Source organism: Vicugna pacos, unplaced genomic scaffold (assembly GCF_048564905.1).
Source record: "Vicugna pacos unplaced genomic scaffold, VicPac4 scaffold_103, whole genome shotgun sequence".
NCBI classification, from domain to species: domain Eukaryota; kingdom Metazoa; phylum Chordata; class Mammalia; order Artiodactyla; family Camelidae; genus Vicugna; species Vicugna pacos.
Window position 1 is genome coordinate 4,096,189 of NW_027328783.1, and position 22,480 is coordinate 4,118,668.

Below are 22,480 nucleotides of genomic sequence, written 5' to 3' on the forward strand. Positions count from 1 at the left end.
AAATTCAGCTGAACACGGGCTGACTGGCGCCCTTGGGGGCTGTGAAAGGCGGATCACCCTCCCGAAGCCGCCTGAACCCTTTCCCGGGAGCCCCCCACCTTGCACTTCCACAGCCAGAAGCCCCGGCCCCAGGCAGGAACCAAAGGCCTAACGGGCGACAGAGTTGAGAAGCATTTGGGGCCAATCCCCGGCTCGGACATGGAGCTTCGAACCAGCGGACCAACAGGCACCGACAGCGCATGCGCAGGAGGGACAAGGATCCTCTCTGGATTCTGCGAGAGAAGGTGGGACAGCGAGGGAGGGAGAAGATGGGAGCGGGTGGAGAAGAGGGGAAAAGTGGAGGGATACAGATGGACAGGAAGAGCAGAGAAGGGATGGGTCTGGATAGGGGAGTGTCGTAGCGGAGTTGGAGAGAAAAAGCTTTACCTCTAGGGCACCCTGAGATGGCAGACCTACCTCTGTACCCTTCTGTAACCGTTCAAGTCCCGCAGCTCATGTTTTACCTCCCTGATCCAGCCCTCCATCAGATGCTTCTGCAGAAACACTACGGGGATCACACCCGTTGCCCCCATGCGGAGCTGGGTTTTCTGTTGCTCTGAGAACCAAGCACCCGCAGGTGTTGTCGCTCAGAACTTCCTTGGGATGAGTACATATTCCCCTTTTACACGCTGGGAAACAGGCAGGAAGGATCACTGCCTTAGCTCCACTGTCCCAGGTGTTGGGCTGGCGGGGAGTGGTGTGGTACAAGATCAGAGCCCCAGACAGAGCAGACTGCCTGAGTGTTGGTGCATAGTCCCCATCCCTCCTGGGTAAACCATACCCCAACCTAGTGGAAACATCAAGGGCTCACAGTGGTTTCCTGGGGGTGGGAGAGCAGTCCTCATGTGAAGGAAAAGTCCAGCTGGGCTAACAAGCTAAGTCACAAATCTAAGTGTGATAACTGTCGGTTTACTGATCTAAGTTCTGCTGGGCTATCTCGTAAATCTGAAGTTTAGTGTCAGTTTATTGGGCTAACAACCTAACTCGTAATTCCAAGCTCAAAAAGTGTCAGTAATGTGAAGTATTACAAATTGATAAGCTCCAGTGTACTGATTCCTTGCATTTTGTTCTTTGAGTTTTATTGGCTAATATCCCCTTACTTGTATTGAAGTCTTTAAAACCTCATGTGCACGTCTTGGAGGTGCTCAGAACTTCGGAGCAGAAGCCCCTCTGAGCCCGCCGGCATAATAATTCTGAGTACTCCAGCACTCCGATTGGTGCTTGTTTCTTGGCTGGCCTGTTTCCATAACACTCAGCTCCAGTGCCCTGCTTTCTAGGTAGATAGGAGTGTTACCAAGTCCAAATTCATTCTCCTCAGTGCAGGACAGGCCAATAAGTTTGGAAACCAGATGTTGGGGCTTGGAATAGCAAGTTTCTGTAGACCTAGTTGGCAAACTAATGTTCTGGAAAACCATCTCCCCAAGTCACAATTCAGGCTCTTTTCCTACGCGCTTCGTTGTTGCAAACTTCTTAGTGTAGGAATTCCTTCTTGTTAGAATCCTTTGTTCTTACAGCTATCTGCGTGGGTCAGATCCCTGTAAACCTCCAACAAAAGAAACGTTATTTTCTATTCTGCAATTTGCTATCTTTTAATGAATGAAAAAGTGTTAAATATCCTTAAAGGTCAGAGCTTCAGAATAAGCTCTCCTGTGTATTTCAGGCTCTAGGCAACAATTTTTTACAAGCAAGATGAAGCCTAGGAGACAGAGCATAGGGTTAAATTCAAAGGAACAGATCTAATATGGAGTCAGATTTGTTCTGTTCTATTACCCGGGCAGAAGCCACTTGAGGATTTAAATCTCTTTAAGTTAAAAATAACTAAAATTTTAAAGGAATTTACATACATAGGTGGGAATGTGCAAAGCATATCTGGAAAAGCACCCAAAAGATAGTAAACAGTGGCATCTCCAGACAGGGCTGAAAGAACAGAGGATGAGGGAAAACTTCTTTCACTTGTGTATTTTTGTGCTCTGTTTGAGTTTTTTTTTTTAACCATTTGCTTGCATTTCTTTTTCAGTTAAAATAATGTGTAATGGAGCAAAGGAGTAACTAGCTTAGCAAATACAGCAGCCATGGAATCACTAAGTCATCACTTTTGATTTAAGCCAGAAAGAATTTATTGACTCTCTCCAATGTGCTCAGTCCTGTTTTAAGACTTCTTTTATTATAATAATAATAATAATAATTATAATTATAATAATAATAATAATTATTATTATTATTATTATACTATTATTATTTCTAGTACTATTACTATTACTATTATTACTATTATTTTATGAAATAATAACATGGTATACCTCACCCCTGCCCATGGCTGGTGGAAAACCAACTGAGTTTTTCTTGTGTTGTTTTCCAAGGAGTAGAGATGAGTTTATAAACAGAACACATCTTCAGGGCAAAACAGGCAGTGTGCATTACCAGCAGGCCAGACAGCAATGAAGGGTTTTCAATTGAGGCGCAAAGAAGCTGAGAGAGAAAGCCTCCAGGACACTACAAAAAGCTGCCCAAACTGCCGTCTCCATGGTACTACTGAAATAGGAAAGAACAAATCTGACTCCACATTTGATCTGTTTCTTTGACTTTAACAAAGCCAAGTTAATATGCTCCGGTCTTTTCATGGGTTATGATGTCACAGAGGAAACGGACAGGTCAACAAGGAACCACTCTGCCGTGATCACGGAGCCGGGGAAAGGGATGGGTTGCAAGATGTATGAAGCACCCGCAACTGTGCCCGTGCTTCTAGGCAGGTATCCAAAATCGCCTCGACAAGGTGTCAAACATTTGTGCCCACGTCCTCATCAACAGACATGTATTAAAGACAAATGGAAACATATAAAAGGCCAATACCCTTGCTGGGTACACCGTCCAAAGAACAAAGTCTCAGTTTGACAACTGGCCATCTCGGTTCCATGGGATTCATTCTTGGAGAACCTTAAAAACCACTCTTCTGTCCTCAAGAATTGTTGCATATTTGTCCTATCTTTGGCTCAGGGATGCAGCACGTTCAAGTGAACTTTAATGTCTGCACAGATTTGACTGTCTTTCTCCAGGTTCATTTGTCCATTCCAATGAGGCCTGAGCTATGTCCATCCTCCGTAAGATCTATTCCCTCCAGTGACAGTTCATTGAGCCTGCAATTAAAAGCCAAGTGAACAAGACTGTCCTCAGCTAAAAATTTCACCCACCCTTCACTGTTTTCTTAATCTCCTCTCCTGGCTAATTGCAACAGACTAACACCTCCCTCCACCAAGATTACCAACTATGTCATTTTGTCTCCCCAAAGAGAAAGTAAGGTCCATAATAGAGGAGACAACTACATAGTCACCTCTGAATTCGTAGCATATAGAAATGTTAATAAATAGATCTATGATTATGGCTTCTTTCCTTTAAAACCTTTCTGGTTATTTGAATGAGACCTTGGAAGGGAGGTGTTTGCTGTCCAGTATCTTGATCCACAAGACTCTGGAGGCCTTTTTCAGAATGGCTGTTCACTGATTCATTCAAAACACAACTTATCAATCAAGGAGTATCTGTGCTTTTCTGCCAGGTATTTGTGGTCACTCTAATGCCAGAACAACTTTAAATTATATCCTTACTTTGGATTTTTTATTTTTCCCCTCTTCCAACAAAATTGACTTTCCTTAATTTCTTGCCTTGAGGAATTTTTTTTTTTCCTATTTCACCCTTTAGTAAACCAAGATCCTCAGGATGGGCTTGGCCCATAATATGATCCCCCATCCAACTCCTAGTGTGAGAGGCCTGGGGCTCACATCCTGCCCTCCTGTCAAGGCAACTGAAAATCAGTTCAGGATCAAACCAGCACCCCAGGGATTCTAAGGCTCGCATATCTCCCAGAAACCCTGCTTTCTCATTTGTCTTGGCTTCTGAGAATTTTCCCTCACTTTCTTGACAATTAGTTGTGCAGCTTGAAAGATGAGGAAGGAAGGTTTTATTTCTTAATCAGCATTTTAAGGAACTTGTGTAATGAAAGTTTTCACGAGTTTTTGAACCCTCCATTGCCGAGAAAGAAAACACACTAGACATTTTCTAAATTTAGCTCCCATGTGCATTTTTTCTTTGTTTTTGTTTTCTTAACTGTTAACAGACATTTTTTAATTAAAAAAAAATAAGGCCCCAAAAAGGATAGAACACTGAAGGGGCAATCAAAATTAAAGGGCAAAGACAGAAAAATGATAACTACTCTACAAAGTTAATATAATACATACACTATATATCAGATCAGCAATTCTCAGTAACAGCTAATTGAAACATGACCATGAGGTAAAATTTCTCTCCTGTCAGGACATGGCCAACAGAAAATACAATTAAACCAACAAACTAATATCCTAAGTCTGGCGAGGTACAGAAGGCTACAAGCTAAATGTGTCTTCTTCTCTAAAAGAGGAAGACACACCAGCTCTTTTCTGTGGAGCCTGAGCCCACGGGAGGACGGTGAAGTGAGCTCTGTAAGTACCCAATTAGCAAAGTGAGTGATGAATAAATAGACGTGAGCTTTGATGACAGAGGTGATACTACTATTCATTTGTCCTGTAAAGTATGACTTCCGTTCAGTGATCAATACTTCGGTGTCCTCAGGAGATGACATTATTCGAAAATGCACAACCTGGGCGCAGACCTCCACTTTCAGCTCGTGACACTGCACTTAGATGTCACAAGGGCACCTCCAACTCCACCTGCAAAGAGCTGACTTCACGGTGCTCCTCCAATAGCCGTCCTGCCCAGGGCCTCTGGTCGGGGGCTAAGTTCTCCGTGCCTCTCCCAACTCAGACCCATCACTCACAGATGTGAATGGACCCCTCCTTCAGGGCCCAGATATCCTCAGACACCGAGTCCCACCACCCACACCTGACCTACCAGATACTCACTGGCACTCACTCAGCACTGACTCTGTGCTGGGACCATGCTGCACACTGCAAACGTTATCTCACTGGATCTCCACAACAGTCCTGGGAATTGGGTACATCGCTGCTTCAATTGATTAGATAAATTGTTTCACTTCCTTGAGTGCGTCATTCAAACTGACACGGCTACTGAGCCACAAGCCTGGGCCTGAAAACCACTTGAAAATTGAACACTGCTACACCTCGCAGCCACCCTACTCTGACTCATCACATCACCTCCTGCCAAGCCTTCTAAATGTTTCCAAGCATTCTACAAGACAAAAGTGAACTACGAGAGCACCCCACTCTCCAACATAAAATCTGTCAATGATGGTCCGCTGCCCTTAGGAGAAAGCCCCACCAGGCCTGAGCACAGCCCAACGGCCCAGCATCCGCGTTCCCTGCGCGGCCACGCCGCCTCACCCAGTACGCAGCTCTACACGTGCCTTCTCTAGGACAGGGATGCAGACTCCGCACAACCCAGGGCTTGTCTCACTTGAACAATGATCACCTTCTTCAGTGTTCATCTTCTTCTTTGCTGACCCTCAGAAAAATGTTTTCTCATGATGAATCAATATCTTTTTCCTTATAACTTCCCATCATTGATAATGAGCTCCCCCGAAAGAGAGAAGACCTAATTGTCAGTCTCCTTATCTGTAAAGTGAGATTAACAAGGAAATATGTGAGGTTTTATGAGAAATAATATTCATGTGAGGCTGAGGGACAATTCCATCATACAATAAGCACTCAATATGTGCTTAATTAATATTAATAAAAATATATTGCATTCCAGCAACCTTCAATCAATTTTTAATGACTTTGTCCAACAGACTACTGACAAACTGTTGGACGAACCACTTTGAGCAGATCAGCACAAGCGTACTGGGATAGGTAAGCGCTGACTCCAGTTGCAGCTGCAGCCACCCAGCACTATGGGGTAGGGGCAGTTTGCTCAAGCTCTTACATGTTGCTTGAGCATTTAGTTGTCGTTATTGATTAAAGACAGGTGGGGGTTCTTTAGTCAAAGCACCTGAAACATAAATCTTCAAAGATTGATGCAAATTAGGTTTCAAGAACAACACTCTCACTAGAAATTATTTGAAAATCATAGTCTTAGCTACTCCGCACATCAAAAGGGCATGTTCTTAATGTATCTGACTAAATACACCGAAAGGGTTGTTTAAAAGAAATTACGATGAAGCCATCCTGAATAAGCTCCAGTATCATCTGCACAAAGCCCCACCCAAGGGTCTCATTTCACATTTCCACATAGGTGTTCAGGTAGCTTAACTTGGGTCTTGGTTTCTTATAACACGGGGTGGGGAATTGTTGTGGATAGATTTAAGTAGCAAATATATAACTAGGGTAATTGCTGTTAAGGAATTCTAGAAATAAGAAGATTGATATATAGTCCCACCCATAAGAAACTCAGCATTTCCAATTACAGCAGCATTAAAAATAAAATGAGAGATACATTTAACAAAAATTTACAAGATTTGTACATTGAACTTTTTGAAGTATCACCAAAATAAATTTTAAAAGATCTACATATATGGAAGACATCCCATTTCCATGGAATGATAGACAGTATTATTAAAAATATTAAGACTCCTCAAAATGATCTACATATACAGTGGAATCCCTATCAAAATTCCAGCTGACTTCTTTGCAAAGATTGAAAAACTGATCCCAAAATTAATATGGACGTGCAAGGGGCCCAGGATAGCCAAAACAACCTTGCAAAAGAAGAGTAAAGTTGGAGGACTCACTTTAAAAGGTACTAAAATGCTATAGTAATAAGTCAGTATGTTGCTGGCATAAGTTTGGATAAATAAATCTATGAGACACAATAAAAACCCACGGGGAAAAACTTACATTTACAGACAGTTTTCCACTACGGGGCCAAAAACACCCCATTGAAAGAATAGTCTATTCAACAAATTGTGCAGGGACAGCTGGGTGTCTGCAGGCAAAAGAATCAATCTGGAATCTGAACACCCATATTTTATATAAGAAATAAAAATTAAAACAAAGTAGATCACAGACAGAAATGTAAAAATTAAACCTATAAACTTTCTAAAAGAAGACACAGTATAAATCTTTGTGGTCCTAGGATAGGCTTTGGTTTCCTGGATACAATACCAAGAGCACAAGTGATAGAAGGAAAAAGCAGATAAACTGGACTTCATCAAAATTAAAACCCTTTTCTTACAAAGGACATCATCAAGAAAGTGAAATGACAGGGGAAATGGGTATCTCAAGTCAGAGAGTGCTTGCTTAGCAAGAAAAATAAAATAAATCATTACATCTAACTACCTCCCCTGTAAAGAAATTGTTTTAATGTTTAAAAAAATATAGTGAAAGACAATGTGCAGAATAGAAGAACAATTTTGCAAAACATGTATCTAATAAGAGAGTAGCATCCAGGATATATAACGAATTCTTACAACTGAACAATACAATAAAACAGACCCAATTTTTAAATTTACCACGAATTTAGATACATATACAAATGGCCAATAAGCATATGAAAAGATGCTCAACATCACTAGACAAATCAAAATCAAAATGAGATCTCATTTTACACCCACTAGGATGGTTATTACCAAATCACGGACAATAACAAATGTCGTTCAGGAGGCAGAGAAACCTCATATGCGGCCAGGGGAAAGGGACAATTGTGCAACTTCTTTGGAGAAGCCTGGTATTTCCTCAAAAGCTTAGAGTTATATGGCTCAGCAATTCCACTCCTATATGTAGAGTCATCCCTCAATACCCTTGGGGGGTTGGTTTCAGGAACCCCACACCCTAGATACCATAATCCAAGGATGTTCGAGTCCCTTTACAATCAGCCATCTGGATCCATGTAGTGGAAACTACAGATATGGAGGGCCAACTGTACAGCCAACAGAATGAAAACATATTCTCATAAAAATTTCACATCAATATTCATAGCAGTATCATTCAGAGTAGCCAAAAGTTACTAACAATATCCATCCATCAATGAACGGATAAACACACTTACCAAGAATAGGCCCACAAACTTTGGTCATTGAAACTTTGACAAAGGAGGTGAGAACATGCAATGGAGTAAAGACAGCCTCTTCAGCAAATGGTGCAGGGAAAACTGCACAGCTGCATGTAAATCAATGAAGTTAGACTACTCCCTCACAGCATACACAAAAATGAATTCAAAATGTGTTAAAGAATTAAACATATAGACAAGACACTATAAACCTCTTAGAAGCAACCATAGGCAAAACATGTGACATACATCTCAGCAATGTTTTCCTAGAGCAGTCTACTCAAGCAATAGAAAAACAACCAAAAATATACAAGAGGGATCTAATTAAACTTACAAACTTTTGCACAGCTAAGGAAACAGTAAGCAAAACAAAAAGACAACCAACCTATGGAATGGGAGAAAATATTTGCAATAAATGAAACTGTTAGGGGCTTAATTCCCAGAATATGTAAACAGCTTTTACACTTAATAAGAAAGAAAAACAAACAATTCACTTCAAAAAATGGCAGAAGTCCTAAAGAAACATTTCTCCAATGAAGACGCACAAATGGCCAGTAGGCACATGAAAAAATGTTCAATATCATTATCAGAGAAATGCAAATCAAAACTGCAATCAAATATCACCTCTCACCAGTCAGAATAGCCATCATTGAGAAGTTCACAGACAATAAATACTGGAGAGGCTGCGGAGAATTGGGAACCCTCCTACACTGTGGTGGGAATGCAGTTTGGTGGAGCCATTGTGGAAAAATGTATAGAGGTTCATCAAAAGACAAAACCTTGACCTCCCAGATGACCCAGCAATCCCACTCCTGGGCATATATCCAGAAGGAACCCTAATTAAAAAAGACACCTACACCCCAATGTTCACAGCAGCACTATTTACAATAGCAAGACATGGAAACAACTGAAATGTCCACTGACAGATGGCTGGATAAAGAGGTTGTAGCATATTTGTTCAATAGACTACTATTCAGCCATAAAATAATAATAAAATAATGCCATTTGCAGCAACATCAATGGACATGGAGAATGTCATTCTAAGTGAAGTAAGCCAGAAAGAGAAAGGAAAATACCACATGAGATTGCTGACATGTGGAATCTAAAAAAAAAAAAAAAGAAAGAAACAAAAAAATAAACTTATCTACAGAACAGAAACAGACACAGAGTCACAGAAAACAAACTGTGGTTACCAGAGGGGGGAGGGTGTGGGAAGGAATAAATTGGGAGTTCAAGATTTGCAGTTACTGAGTATGTAAAGAATAAACAGCAAGTTTATACTGTATAGCACAGGAGAATATATTTAATATCTTATAGTAACTTATGTTTAAAAACAGTATGAAAATGAATGCAGGTATGTTCCTTTTTAACTGAAGTCTTGTGCTGTAGACAAGAAACTGACACAACATTATAAACTGACTAGACTTCAATGAAAATATTTTTAAATAGACTAAAACCAAAAAAAATGGAAAAGGATATTATCAAACAAAAAGAATAAAGTACTGATTCAGGCTACAATATGGATGAACCTTAAAATTTTATGCTAAAATAAGCCAGACACAGAAAGCCAAATAGTGCCCTATAAGGTGAACTGTATCTAAGAGTTTATTGTACTACTGTAAATTTTCCAGAGGTTTGAAATCTATCAATATCAAAATAAAATGTATTATGCATTAAAAACGCTTCCTCACAGGAGGGCTTTGATTATTAAATGCAGAAACGCATATAAAGCTCTTGGAAAAACAATTTGCACGTCCACACACAGTCACTGCTGTCACTGCCACTCAGAGGGTGGTGACAGCGCTGATGAGAGCTGCCTCCACTCGCTCCCCTGCAGAAAGGAGTGAAGGCCTGAGCTCTGCCAGGCAGGGTGAGCGTGAACCTGAGTCATACACAGCCACGTTCCAGACTCTGCGTTACCCAACTTTCTTATACAAACTGCAACATGTAATGTAAACACGCTAGAGGGATGTATCTTACAACACAGGGAATACAGACAATGTTTTACAGTAACTATAAATGGAGCATCTATTGTACACCTGAAACTAATATCATATTTTAAATCAGCTATATTTTTATGAAAAATTAAAAAATATTTTTAAAATGCTATCACTTTAATATTCAATTCGGTTTTTAAGTTACTACTAAACAGCTCGGAATGTATAAAAGCATTTAATTGTGCTGTTTGCTTACATATTTATTTACATTCAGCCTCTTGCTAAAAGAGAATTTAAACAATTCTGTTAAACACAGCTTAACAACCATAACAACAAAAATGCAAAACGGAGAGTGAAGAGAAAATGGAGATTCAATACTTAAATGAAACCAGGGGGAGGTAAACTCATAAAAATGGATTCCATGAAGTCAGGGCAAGTGTTAAAGGCCGACTACAAATTCAGCTGTAAGATTCTTGGCAGCTAAAGCAAAAAGAAAATGATGAAGGGGCGGGTGGTAGAGCATGTGATTAGCGTGCACGGGGTCCTGGGTTCAAGCCCCAGGGCCTCCACTAACAGATAAATACATCTAATTACCTCCCCCCCAAAAAAACCCCAAAGAAAAGATAAAGAGAAATTTCTTTCCCAAAAAACCCTGATATTAAATTTGGGTTAAATACTTAAAAAAAGATAAAAAGAAAAATAAAAAATATAAGTGACACTGTGAAGGAAAACCCCAGCTGGGCTAACAAGCTAAGTCACAAATCTAAGTGTGATAAGTGTAGGTTTACTGATCTAAGTTTTGCTGAGCTACCTGGTAAACCTGAAGTTTAGTGTCAGTTTAATGGGCTAATAAGCTAACACGTAAATCCAAGGACAACAATTGTCAGTAACGGGATCTGTTCCAAATTGATAAGCTTCAGTGTACTGATTCCTTGCTTTTTGTTGTTTGAGCCTTATTGGCTAATAGCCCCATACTTGTAATTAACCCTATAAAACCTCATGTGCACGTCTTGGAGGTGCTCAGAGCTTTGGAAATGAAGCCCCTCTGAGCGTGCCAGCGAAATAAATCTCAGTACTACAACCTTGTGAGTTATACTTGTTTCTTGGCTTGCCTGTTGTTTCTATAACAACACAAGCGATAATGCCCGTGAGATAAATCTGCGGAGGTTGCTGTCAGGTCCCCATGTCTCACGTAGGAAAATCTGAAACATTTTTCTTACCTTTCAGGGTCATCATAAGCCCACCTCACACCTCCCACCTTTAAATGCAGGAGCACAGGTAGGGCCCGACCTTTGCTGTCTCTGTGTCATCACAGTGAGACAGGATGGAAGGGGGAAGAGCACAGCCATTCAAGGAAGGCCACAGCAATTAACATCAAAATGTTAAAGGATTCAAACCCCAATAGGCCTTGAGGCTCAGGATGAAGAGATTTAACTTCTAGCAGATCTTGAGCTTCAGTAAACATCCATTGTAATAGTAACTTGGTGAATAACATGCCCCAGGCAACATGGCAGTCCCAATGCTAGCCACAAAAGGTCAAAGGGTGGGAAATGGCCAACTCCCTGGGAATCCTAGCCCCTTGCCCTAAGGCTGGTCCTTCTACTTCTTAGCATATGAAACCACCAAGCCCAAGAAAACAAGCAACACAGCGCCACCTCGCGGTCACCACTCTCTCTCCCTCTTTGGGGAAGGCCCACAATGTGTGGAGTGTGTACCTACTTCTAATATGAGCATCAAACCCCCACACATCGTGAAGTTTCTCTTGCCTATCAATGTATCTCTCTGAACAAATCTACCTTTACTCAACACTGGCTTGCTCTTGAATTCTTTACTGCATGAAGTTAAGGAACAAAATCTGGTGGGGCACATCCCAGGGGCTCAATGAAAGCCTGGGACACAGCCCTTCTCACGCCCAACGTTTTTTATTCTTGTATCAACAGGACTGGGCTGTGAAGGGAGGTCTGAGGCCACAGCTAAGGGACAGAAGCAGCCTCCAGGGCTCCAATTGGTGGGCAGTCTCTCCCCCAGCATGGGTCTTGGGGTCTGCCCGGTTCTCTGTGTTTCTCTGTTGTGCTGACTCCCCAGACATACAGCGTACTCCTAGGCTTGTCCCCACAAAACCCTTCTCTCCAAAATACAAGCACATCATGTCACAATCCTCTTGTTCAACAAGGAAATGTTCAGCCCACTTTTTTCCTCCCCAATAAAGTACCCAACTGTCCTCGCTCCCATCACACCACTATTTTCTTTGTGAGAACTCTGCACTCGCCACACCCCATCCTGAACACAGGTGCCTTACTGGCTGTGATTGAGATGTTTCTTTCTCACACAGCAAGTGTCCTTTCACTTTCCCCTTGTTACCTTAAAAAAGCATTTCCTGAGTCACTCACCCCTCTGATTCTGAACTAACAAAGTGCTGAGTTTGCAGTCACTATATGCATACATCCCAGTTTTGGCTAGGTTTCCATCACAAGATCTTCATTAAGGAGCTGCATCAAGAAGTTTAAAGAGGCTATTCTTACATCTGAGTGGAGGAGCCTGCAAAAAAGTTGAATGGCTTTGAAGAGAGAGTTAACCAGGGACAAAGAAGTTGCAGGTCCTAGTCAAAAGTGTCATGAGGCAAAATGTTCTCCCAAGACTCAGTGTGGCTTATGAACACGGAGTCGGCGGGGAGGAGGTGACAGGCAGTGAGTAGGGTGAGTGATACGGGTTATGCTCCCCCAGCTGGGGAAGAAAAGGTTTTTTCCAGTTTTCCAAACAATTTCTTACTACCTTTTTCTATTATTGTCACATACTATTTCCAAAGAATTAAGCATATCAATGTCAGTCATTTGGGCCACTTGGGAGAAGCTACACGATGCCATTCACAGGGCTGGGACATGACAGCCACACCAGTCTAGATTGAAAGAACAGTCGGGGTATTTGCAAGGTAATCACGGGCATGTAGCAAACTCCCCAGCTTCAATGACCTCATCTCAAACTGGGGTCAATAAAACTACCAAGCAAAGTGCGTGATGATTATGGCCAACATCTGTTTATTAGTTAAGAGCCCGAGACAACTGTCGCTTAATGGGGAATGAGTAAGATCAACGAGGCCCTGTCTACCTGGCCACACGCGCCCTGCCTTCCTGCCTTGGTGCAGCAGCAGAACTTGTTTAGCTGAGATGAACACCCCCAGAGCAGCACAGACGGGAAAGCTCCCAGCTCTGCACGGCAAGACATGTTCCTTTCCTTCTCAGAGCTCATCACAATTTGCTGTCGTCTGTTTTTATGTTTATCCCTTTTGTAACTGTCTCTCCTTCGGAGTTTTTGCTCAAGCAGCACAGGGCCAGATGTGTCTTGCGGCCTGCCGGATATTCTGGGCAGGGAAACAGCCGACTCCATATCTGGCTCTGGTGCTGAACAGAGAGGGCAGAAGGCCCAGGGGCCCATGCTGAACCGAGGCCTCTGCACCCAAAATTATGGTCTGACTTTGGGCAAATTATACAGTCTTTTTACCATGAGATTCCTCATCTGTCCATGAAAATAACTGTCCATGGCACATAGAATTACAAGGATTATAGGAAATCACCAAATTCATAACCTAGCCAAGGGGCTGCAAGTGCATCCTCAACAGACAAATGCTGCCTTTACGGCTCTGACACATGCTAAGCGGGGCGGCCCCACACAGTGAACACTGCTAAGTGCCAGTGGGTTAAGTGCTTCATGTGTGCTATAATACTCTTCAGATCTTACAACAATCCCAGGGTGAAACGAATATTATGCCCATTTCACAGATTCACCAACAGGTTAAGAGATTTTGAATTCTATTCCAAGGCCCTATGGTGAAGAAATGGCAATTTAAACCGGAATCTGGGCCCAGGCCTTGGCTCCATCTCTCTCCAATCCACCTGACCACTTGCCTTTGAATTCCACCTCTCCAATACACAAGTTTCAGCCGGCCAGCTCTTAAATGCAATTTGTGCAGTTTGTCAATGTTGGTTAATTACCATAAACTGTTCTCAGAAAACACTACAGTAAAGAAAGGTGGACTTAAGGAATTCTGCATTGCGTTCTCCTGCAATGTGCAGGATCCCTTTCCTACACCTCCAAATCCAAGTGTATGCTTCCTCCATGTTTATGTTTGCACACGGCTTATTAAAGCAGAAGGTACCTGCAGTAATTCCATCTCGGTTGCTTTCCAAGGTTGCAGATTATCCATAATCAGTCTGTGAACGAAAATACTACAATGTGAATGAGAATACTGCAACCATGACAGTAAACAAAGAATACTGAAACCAAGTCATTAAAGGCTGCCGCCACCCCCCAGCTAGGACAGGCCTGCAGCTCAACTGCTACAGCAACTCACAATGGTGTCATCTGAGCAGACTCAGAATAAGAAAGGACAGGCTACTGGCCCGAGATAGCTAGGTGCTTGTCTAAAAAATGAATTCAGTGAGTCCAAATATTTGCTTCCTCTCACACATACAAAAGTACTAAATTCTTGAACTTGAGATACCTGGCTTTCTTTAGATAACAAGCAATCTTTTATTGTTCCAACAACCTGGTCTTTGTTGTAAAGCTCCTATATATCCTAGCTCTGCCTCAACCTCTTGGGAGCAGTCCCTCAGAGAGTTCTGACAGGCTGTCATCCCGGCTCGAGTCCTCCCGCCAAATGAAACATAACTCTTAACTTTTAGGCTGCACATGTATTTCAGTCAACAGTTTTGGACACCATGAAGCACCACAGCAGATTTCTCTCCACCTGAACTCTCCAAGTAACCGGAGCCTTGGTACCAGCAGTGGCCCTTTGTGCCCATCCACCTCCTCGGGGAGTCCAGATGAATTTGGGTGAGTCTCTCTTGGTTCTCGGATCTCACATATTGGTTGATGATCCTAAGTTTTATCTGGCGGTGTATCCAGGTACGTGGCCCTCCAGTTGAAAGAAACTGAGGTGAATTACCCACCCAGTGGAGACATTGGTTGGGGCCTGGTTGAAAGATAACAGGAAATATCCACCTTGAGGATATGTCCAAAGTGGGGCTGGTGGAAACATATGAGGAAAATACTCACCCAGTGAAGACATCCTGAGTGAGTCCAAGTTGAAAGACACTGGGTTCAGGACTGAGTGGTTAGGTAAGAGTCTGGTCTAATATTTTCCTCAATTTGGTTACCTCCATTGAATTTTTCAGGATAAAAGTAAAACTCTTATGAGGAAACTTTCAACTCCAAAATTCGGACCATCCTCCTGGCTGGTAACAGCTTTCTCGGGTGACAGAGAATCTTCCAGGGGTGGTAGACACAAAGACTTCATGACACAGAGTTGTCCCTGTGGGAAATCTTACTAGCAAATTTATTCTGAGAACCCGACCTTACAATGGGGAATAGAACTTTCAAAAAAAAAATAAAGAACAGAAAAGAAAAGAAAAAGAAATGACAGATTGCCAGTCTCCAACTATTACCCCAGCCAGGTTTATGTACATACAAAATTTACAACATTAATTGGGAATAAGAAAAAAAAAAAAACTCACTCTGAAAATAACTAACCAGGCCTGATAAAAACATTTTTTGGAATTCTGAACTTATAAAAATAAAATCCCCTTTAGGGGTAACTTGGATTTCTCTTCCTGTGTCCTTGAAATGTAAATGTTTTATCTTTCTCTGGGTGTTTTAAGTGTGTGTATGTATGTATATGTATGTTTAGTTTATTTTTTAAAGGAAACCTTGGACTCCACCATACAAAAGTTTCAAGTATTGTGTACATATGGTGGCCACGCAAATAAATTGGGATTCTAAGCAATTCTTTGATTGTACCAATTTTCAGATATTTTGCCATCTTAAACTTTGCTGCATCAGCCTGGACCACAAAGGCTTTTATCTTTTGGAGAGTAAACCTTTGAATTTTATTTAGGCAACACCCCGACTCTCATGTGGAAGGGCCTCTTCATCTTATTGGTTTAAAATCACTATATATATATTATATTTGTATATAAATTGACGGCCATATGATGGATTTTTTAATTTGGAAAAACTTTTTAATTGGTGAAAGTTTAAAGAGATCTCATTATAAACAGTTGTTTTATGGTTTGTATTAAAATCAAGTTTAAATGTAGAAAAATATATCTAATGGTTAACCTAAGAACTTAGTTAAAAAAATAAAACTGGTTTGAAAAGCTACGTTTGTGTTTTCCTTTCTGATAAATGTTTCTAGATATGCTAATAAAAACTTAGAATAATTAATGTTAATTAGGTTGAATAACTGGAAAAAGGATTGTAAAAATGTCGAAAAAAAAATAAGTGGCTTATCCCAAAAGGATAAATATTTTTATATGGTTATTTTGAATCAAATAAATAAAATGGACATTTTTGGATTTACATACAGGGTTTTGATACTACACAACGTAAAGTTAAAAAAAAAAAGGGCCAAAGAGTTCACCTACTCCCCCCCAAGATTAAAGTTCAAACAAGCCCATTTTACTTACCACAGTTTGAAATATATGTATATATAGACTGAAATACTTGATCAATAATTGGGATAACAGACCAATTAATGAAATTAAAAACTGAGAAGTGCCTAAGCTCTTTGGCTGAATCTTGGGCATCCTAGAGACTTCTATAAAATTATATACAATGCACACACACACAAGGAAAAGGTTTCTGGCACTCCTTCTAGAAATAAGAATTATTGATTAAACTTAATAAATATAAAAATTAAAGGTATAAGATTTAATAAAATTGAGATAAAAGTTTGTGAAATTGGTATATTTAAATGGTCTTTATACAAAACTTTTGCTTGCGTTGTGGGATACATATGTTTAAGAGGAAAAACACTTCCCCTTCTTGGTATTATAAGGCTAGGCACATATCTGTCCCTCTGAAAATATTAATTGAACAAATTAAAATAAACCAATATAGTTACATAAGCCGTCCAATATAATGTAAAACTAAAAACTAATTTGAGTGGCTAATAAAAAAATACAGGTTTACCCTGGGTTTAACTTATAACACAAGGAAAAGAGATCTTACTAAATGCCTTATGCAAGTTTTGGAAGACATATTTAAGTAAGCCTTAAAGTTTTAAAACATGGAATTCTTTGCTTACAGCTCTTCTCACTGATACAAAAATGCCATTTAAGGAGATAAAATACGGCCTGGGTGAGAGAGCAGTTCTCTGGGGACCTGGAAGACAGTGTCTTTGTCTTGCACATCAGAAATATAAATACAACAAACAGTGACCTAGGACTGAGTCTAATTAGCTCAACGAAATAAACCTTAAGGCCAAGAAATTTTTGGCATATTAGAACTCAGAACTCAGAAGGGTCCTTCAGACATTGTGAAGAAATTTTAACTGTCTGTTTCATAAATAGTAAGCCTTAGTGATTTGAGCAAGCAAATTCAGCTTACTCCAACTATTATTATAAATATAAGTAAGTTTTAAAGTGAAGCTATGAGATCTCTAGCTTTTGTCTGTTTATAAGCCTGCATACAGATTATAGAAGTGAGATATTTCTACTGCTAAAAAAAAAAAAATTTCGAAGTCAAAGAGCTCTGCTTAATTGATGTAAAAATATAAGAGCTTAAAAATTAAGTATTTTTAAAATAAAAACTTAACAAATTGACATTCAGTGTCATGTGAATTGGAAAATATTCAATATTAAGGTAATATTTGATATTGTTTAGTTTAAGTATGTTCTAATTAATATAGACATCTTTAAAGTCATCAATATTATGTATAATACCTTTACTGTACCTAGGTTTAATGAAAGTCAAATAAGATCCTGTTATATCTGTTGCAGATTTGTCAAAAAAAATAACAGTAATGTGCTGTGGTAAAATTTTAAGTAAATTAAATGCAAATGAGATGAGAGCTTTGGGTAAATATTTAAAATATATTTTTAAAATGTATGCTTAAAATAATCTCTAAATGTTTGATATCTTTAAATTCTAGAGTTGTGCTAAATTAAGTTAAATGACAAGATTTTATTAAATATCTATGCCATTTTCAGATAAAAAAAGATTGAAATATGAATTACTTAACATTTAACTTCCTCTTACAGTGAAACTAAAGGTGTTTAGAAATATTAATAAATGGTTGGTGTCACACAAAAATAGTCTCTATTAGTAAGGGAATGATCTCAGTATACTAGGAAAGTAATATAAATGCGTAAAGGAAGATGTAAGAATGGAATAATACTTTGTTAATGAAAAATAGTGACTTTCTCCTGAAGCTGGTTACCTCTGAATGGAAGACAAAATAAGGGACACACTAATATAAGTATACAAAGCTGTGGAAGGCTTGTGGAAAAGGAACCCTGAGGGAAGAGTTTTGTACATGGTCAGAATTGGCTAAGTTTAGAAACAAATTGGGCAACGTAAATGAATCTTAGAAGTTAGCTGGAACAAGATTAGATTTGGTTTTCTCTCTGTTAAGAGGAAAAAATTTTCTTAAAATATTAATCCACCTTCAGTAACAGATTGTAAAACTTCTTATACCACTTAGCTGATCTGTTCTGCCTTTACATTTGACATATTTTCTTGTTAATGAATTAGTACTACTTTACAGTGATCTATATGTTTATCTGATCAAGTGTTCTGAAATCTTTCAAAAAGCTCCCCAAATATAAAATTCTAATTAATTAAATAAAAATTAATTTAATTAATTAAAATTCTTTTAATCTCCAGTTAAGTTTGGGATGCTACAGAAGGCCCCTGAAACATCCCAAAGAGAGATTTTTAACTATAAAGTTTCATTTGGCATTTTAAATAACATGGAATTGTCAAATGAATCATAAAACTTCTAAGGTTATATTGAATGAGAAATATTATTAATATAGGTATTGTAGAAATTACATGGACTCCCTAAAATTCTGGCATATCTGAAATGTTACCAGTGATAATTATGGGTATAGTGAACAGGTTTCTTTATTGATTATAGTGTAACGGTGTTTAACCATGCTTTTAAATCTTTTGTCATTTATAGACAGTTAATTGTTTTCTTCCGATGGTTTTGCAAAATGCTTTCACTTCAAGGAGATTTACTGATTTCTAATAAATTTCAAACTACAGCACTGAACTAAACTGGGTAAGAAATTTTAAAGTTCTAATGAAAACTCTCATTAAAAGAATTAGTTACATGGGACTGATTAACCTGCTGAATATGGTTATAATTTTTGATATTGTTTGAAATACTACTGGCTTTTAACCTGTTTCCCAGACGTAAAGAATCTCTTCTCCTTAAGCTAGTTATGGTTCACAGCAATTTGATAAATTATACCTATGTAATCACACTTGGAACACTTATCTTTTCTCTCTATCTGATCCCTCAAGAGACTAAAAACACTTAGGTCCCCAGTGGCTCTATCAAACAAATTAGGGAGATCATCTCCTAACAGATATAGGAGTATAAAGATATTTTAAGGATTTTAAAGAGAAAAGAATTTACCTTAATCTGTAAGGCAGAAACCCATGAAAAGCCTTGACGTGGCTTTCTTGGCCTTAGCAAACCTTAACATTCTACCCTGAGACTCCGTATTAAAACTTCCAACACAGCCAATTTAAAAAAGCCTATATGATCAAATAATCAGACTTAAGTTGTAAAAAATTAATCTTGATTTGGCTATATTTGAGAAAACTGAGGGTAACTTAAGAGAGAAAATAAATTATATTTTAGTGGATATTAAATTCTAGTTTTGTTAATTGAGGTCCATATTTACTAAGACACTTCCCAGATCATTCCTTGCTGTTATGTCACATTACTGTACGGTTTAATTGAATTATGAAAAGGATACTCTAGGTTTGTTTCTGAAGCTCAGAAATCTATCCTTGGGTAAAGTTCCAATGCCCCATGACCTGCAGCCAGGGGATTATACATACTGCAACAGGCATGACTTAAAGAACTGTCTCCAACCTGAATGGAAGGACCCTTTTTCAGGTACTCTTTACCAGACCATACACACCAAAGCTGAAGGAAACGGAGTCTCGGATTCATTTCCTATCTGAAACATCCCCTGCACTGCACTGGCCTATCGAGTGCTGCTCCCCTGAAAACAATGCCCAAATGGAGAAAAAGCTACCAGACCAGGATGAGAAGAAGACGACATCTGAGCTAGACAGCTGACCCAAGACACCGGACCAGGACTGTATACCAATTACTTTGATAATTTCTCCAACCTTTGATTATGAACTACTCCACTTGTTAAGTTTATGATAAATTACCTATGTCTAGTACTTCTGTGTTACCTTGGTGGGTTTCCCTACTCCAAGGCTCTAACTAGATAGCCCTCAGAAACGTTATTCTAAAAAGAATTTATAGTTCTGTTTAGGCCACTGTTGATCTTACAAGGTGGGAGATTTCAACTGGCCAATTAATACCTGCTCTGACCCTGACCATAAATATGAACTTTCTCATAGGATCAAACTCAGAAACACAAGCAAAATTTTAACCCAAAAATACAACTTCTCGACTATTAAATTCTTACTCGTGACTTTATTAACGTTACTAGCTGTATTACTTATATCCTGTCTATTTTATAAAATTGTTGTCTGTTACAATTCCCAATGTGTAACTAGGCCCACAAGATTGATGATGGCTAAACATCTTGAAGAAACAGATAAAATTTATAACCCTGAATAAAATAAATATAATAGTGTGATTCTAGGTATGGGAATGAGCAAAGATGGGTAAACACTTTCTGTATCATAATAGACTAGTAAGACAGGTGATCCAGAGAACTTTTAGTATCAACAGGGCCTGACAAAAAAAACTAACACCTTGAATGGCAACTCAGAAGATTCTTCACCTGAACTAGGAATGAGCCATCCTAGCACCGTGGGACAAAATTGGTCATGAAATTTCTCTCAAAATGTTGGTCGAATTTAGGACCAAGTGGGAGCACTGTGAATGAAAATACTACAATGTGCATGAAAATACTGCAACCATGACAGTAAACAAAGAATGCTGAATCCGAGTCATCAGCGGCTGCTGCCAACCCCCAGCGAGTACATGCCTACAGCCCGGCCTCTCAGCCACTCACAGTGGTGCCCTCTGAGCAGACTCAGAGTAAGAAAGGACAGGATACTGGCCCTAGATAGCCAGGGGATTGCCAAAGGAATGAATTCAATGACCCAAATGTTTGCTTCTCACCATACATAGAAAAGCAGTAAATACTTGAACTTGAGATATCTGGTTTTCTTTAGATAACAAGCAATGTTTTATTGTTCCAATTACCTGGTCTTTGTTGTAAGCTTCTATATATCCTAGCTCCTCCCCTACCTCTTGGGAGCAGTCCCTCAGAGTGATCTGAGAGGCTGTCATCCCGGCTCGAGTCCTCCAGCCAAATAAAACAAAGCCCTTAACATATAGGCTGAACGTTTATTTCAATGACGTTCCAGAATAGACACAACTCATCAATTCTGTAATGGAACACACTGAATCAGGAACCAAAGCGTGTTTTAGTCCGGAAAATCTCCGGGTTCCTATTTCTTCCTGTCATTATACAATCCCTCTAGAACTCATTAATTTGCTGTCTGCTCCTCTGGCAACAAAACTCGTAGAAGACTCAACTCAGCAGAGCGCCCTGCTGGGGAGAACACCCCGCAGAAGCACTGCAGGCTGCCTGCCCTCCTGCACGCTCTGCTGACCCTTGGTGTCCCCCGTGGAGACCAGGCCAACAGAGCTGTTCCTAACAGCTACAAATTCGCACTCGTTAAATAAATCATTTTATTTTATATGATATTTTACGTATATACCCATCTCTGAAAACAGCTTTGCAGAAGCTCAAATCTTCAACATCAATCCCCAAAGGCAAATCCGGTCCCCAAGGGGAAACAAGACTTAAGACGACGCTAAGGCCTCCAAAGTCCTCTCAAGGACCGTCAACCAAACTGCCTGCAGGTCTGCAGCTGCAGGCTGTTACATGTCTGCTTTTAAAGCAACCCCTTCCTGCCCTCGGGTATTACAGTGTCCCTCTACGCCCTCCCGTCTCAGAGTAAAAGCAACCATTGCAGAACCTTGCAGGGAAGCACAGACAGGAGTCGACAAAGAGGATCAGAGCTAAGCTAATACTTCTGATGGCACGACCTTGTCACTGTGTCACTTTACAGATGAAGATATATATAGAGAGAGGTGGGGTGATATTGCTTAAAGTCACACAGCTAATAAGTGGCAAAGTCTATAACTCTGCTCTTCCCTTCGGCGTGACGCCCCAGCTGGGACGCCCACAGGGTTGTCTCATGCCTGCCTGAACAATCCTCTCCTGTCACTCATAACCCACCACAGGGTCTGACCCTAGCCTGCCTTTTCAGCATCTATTCCCTCCAGTCTCTCAGGAACAAGGCCGTTTGGGCCACTGTATGACTTCCGGCTCCCGGAAACATCAGTGCTCATGCTGGTCTTGCCTGTGCATCCGGCCCGCTGCTCAGAGGCTCCTCCTCCCCTGCAGGAGTACATTTCCACTCTCCGCAGGGACACCTCCTCAGGGGAGCCCTCTTCTCGCTCTCAGCACGGCAGGGCCACATCCCGAGCTGCCCCATTAGGACAGTGTGCGCCCAGGTCTGTTAATCAGACCAGCAGCATCAGAGCCAGGGATTATGCCCGG

The 22,480-nt window shown here is 40.1% G+C and overlaps 1 protein-coding gene and 2 long non-coding RNA genes across 4 annotated transcripts in view; 1 reads left to right on the forward strand and 2 right to left on the reverse strand.

Annotated features, from left to right (window-relative positions):
- The window catches only part of LOC140694716 (uncharacterized), a 144,606-nt gene that overhangs the window by 88,769 nt on the left and 33,357 nt on the right, over positions 1-22,480 (reverse strand). The window contains 1 exon segment of the mRNA XM_072957826.1: positions 99-272. Within this exon segment, the coding sequence (XP_072813927.1) occupies positions 99-272 (174 nt within the window).
- Positions 406-22,480, forward strand: part of LOC140694758 (uncharacterized) — a 92,693-nt gene continuing 70,618 nt past the window's right edge. The window contains exon 1 of the long non-coding RNA XR_012070379.1: positions 406-616. This is a non-coding gene — a long non-coding RNA (uncharacterized lncRNA). The remainder of the gene's footprint in view (positions 617-22,480) is intronic.
- On the reverse strand, positions 2,982-14,858 carry LOC140694734 (uncharacterized). Of its 2 annotated transcripts, none has more exons than XR_012070348.1 (3): positions 14,650-14,858; positions 14,059-14,113; positions 2,982-3,173 (listed from the first exon to the last, which is right to left on the reverse strand). It is a non-coding gene; the product is annotated as an uncharacterized lncRNA (long non-coding RNA). The 2 variants fall into 2 exon arrangements; XR_012070349.1 differs by having other exon boundaries at positions 14,579-14,808.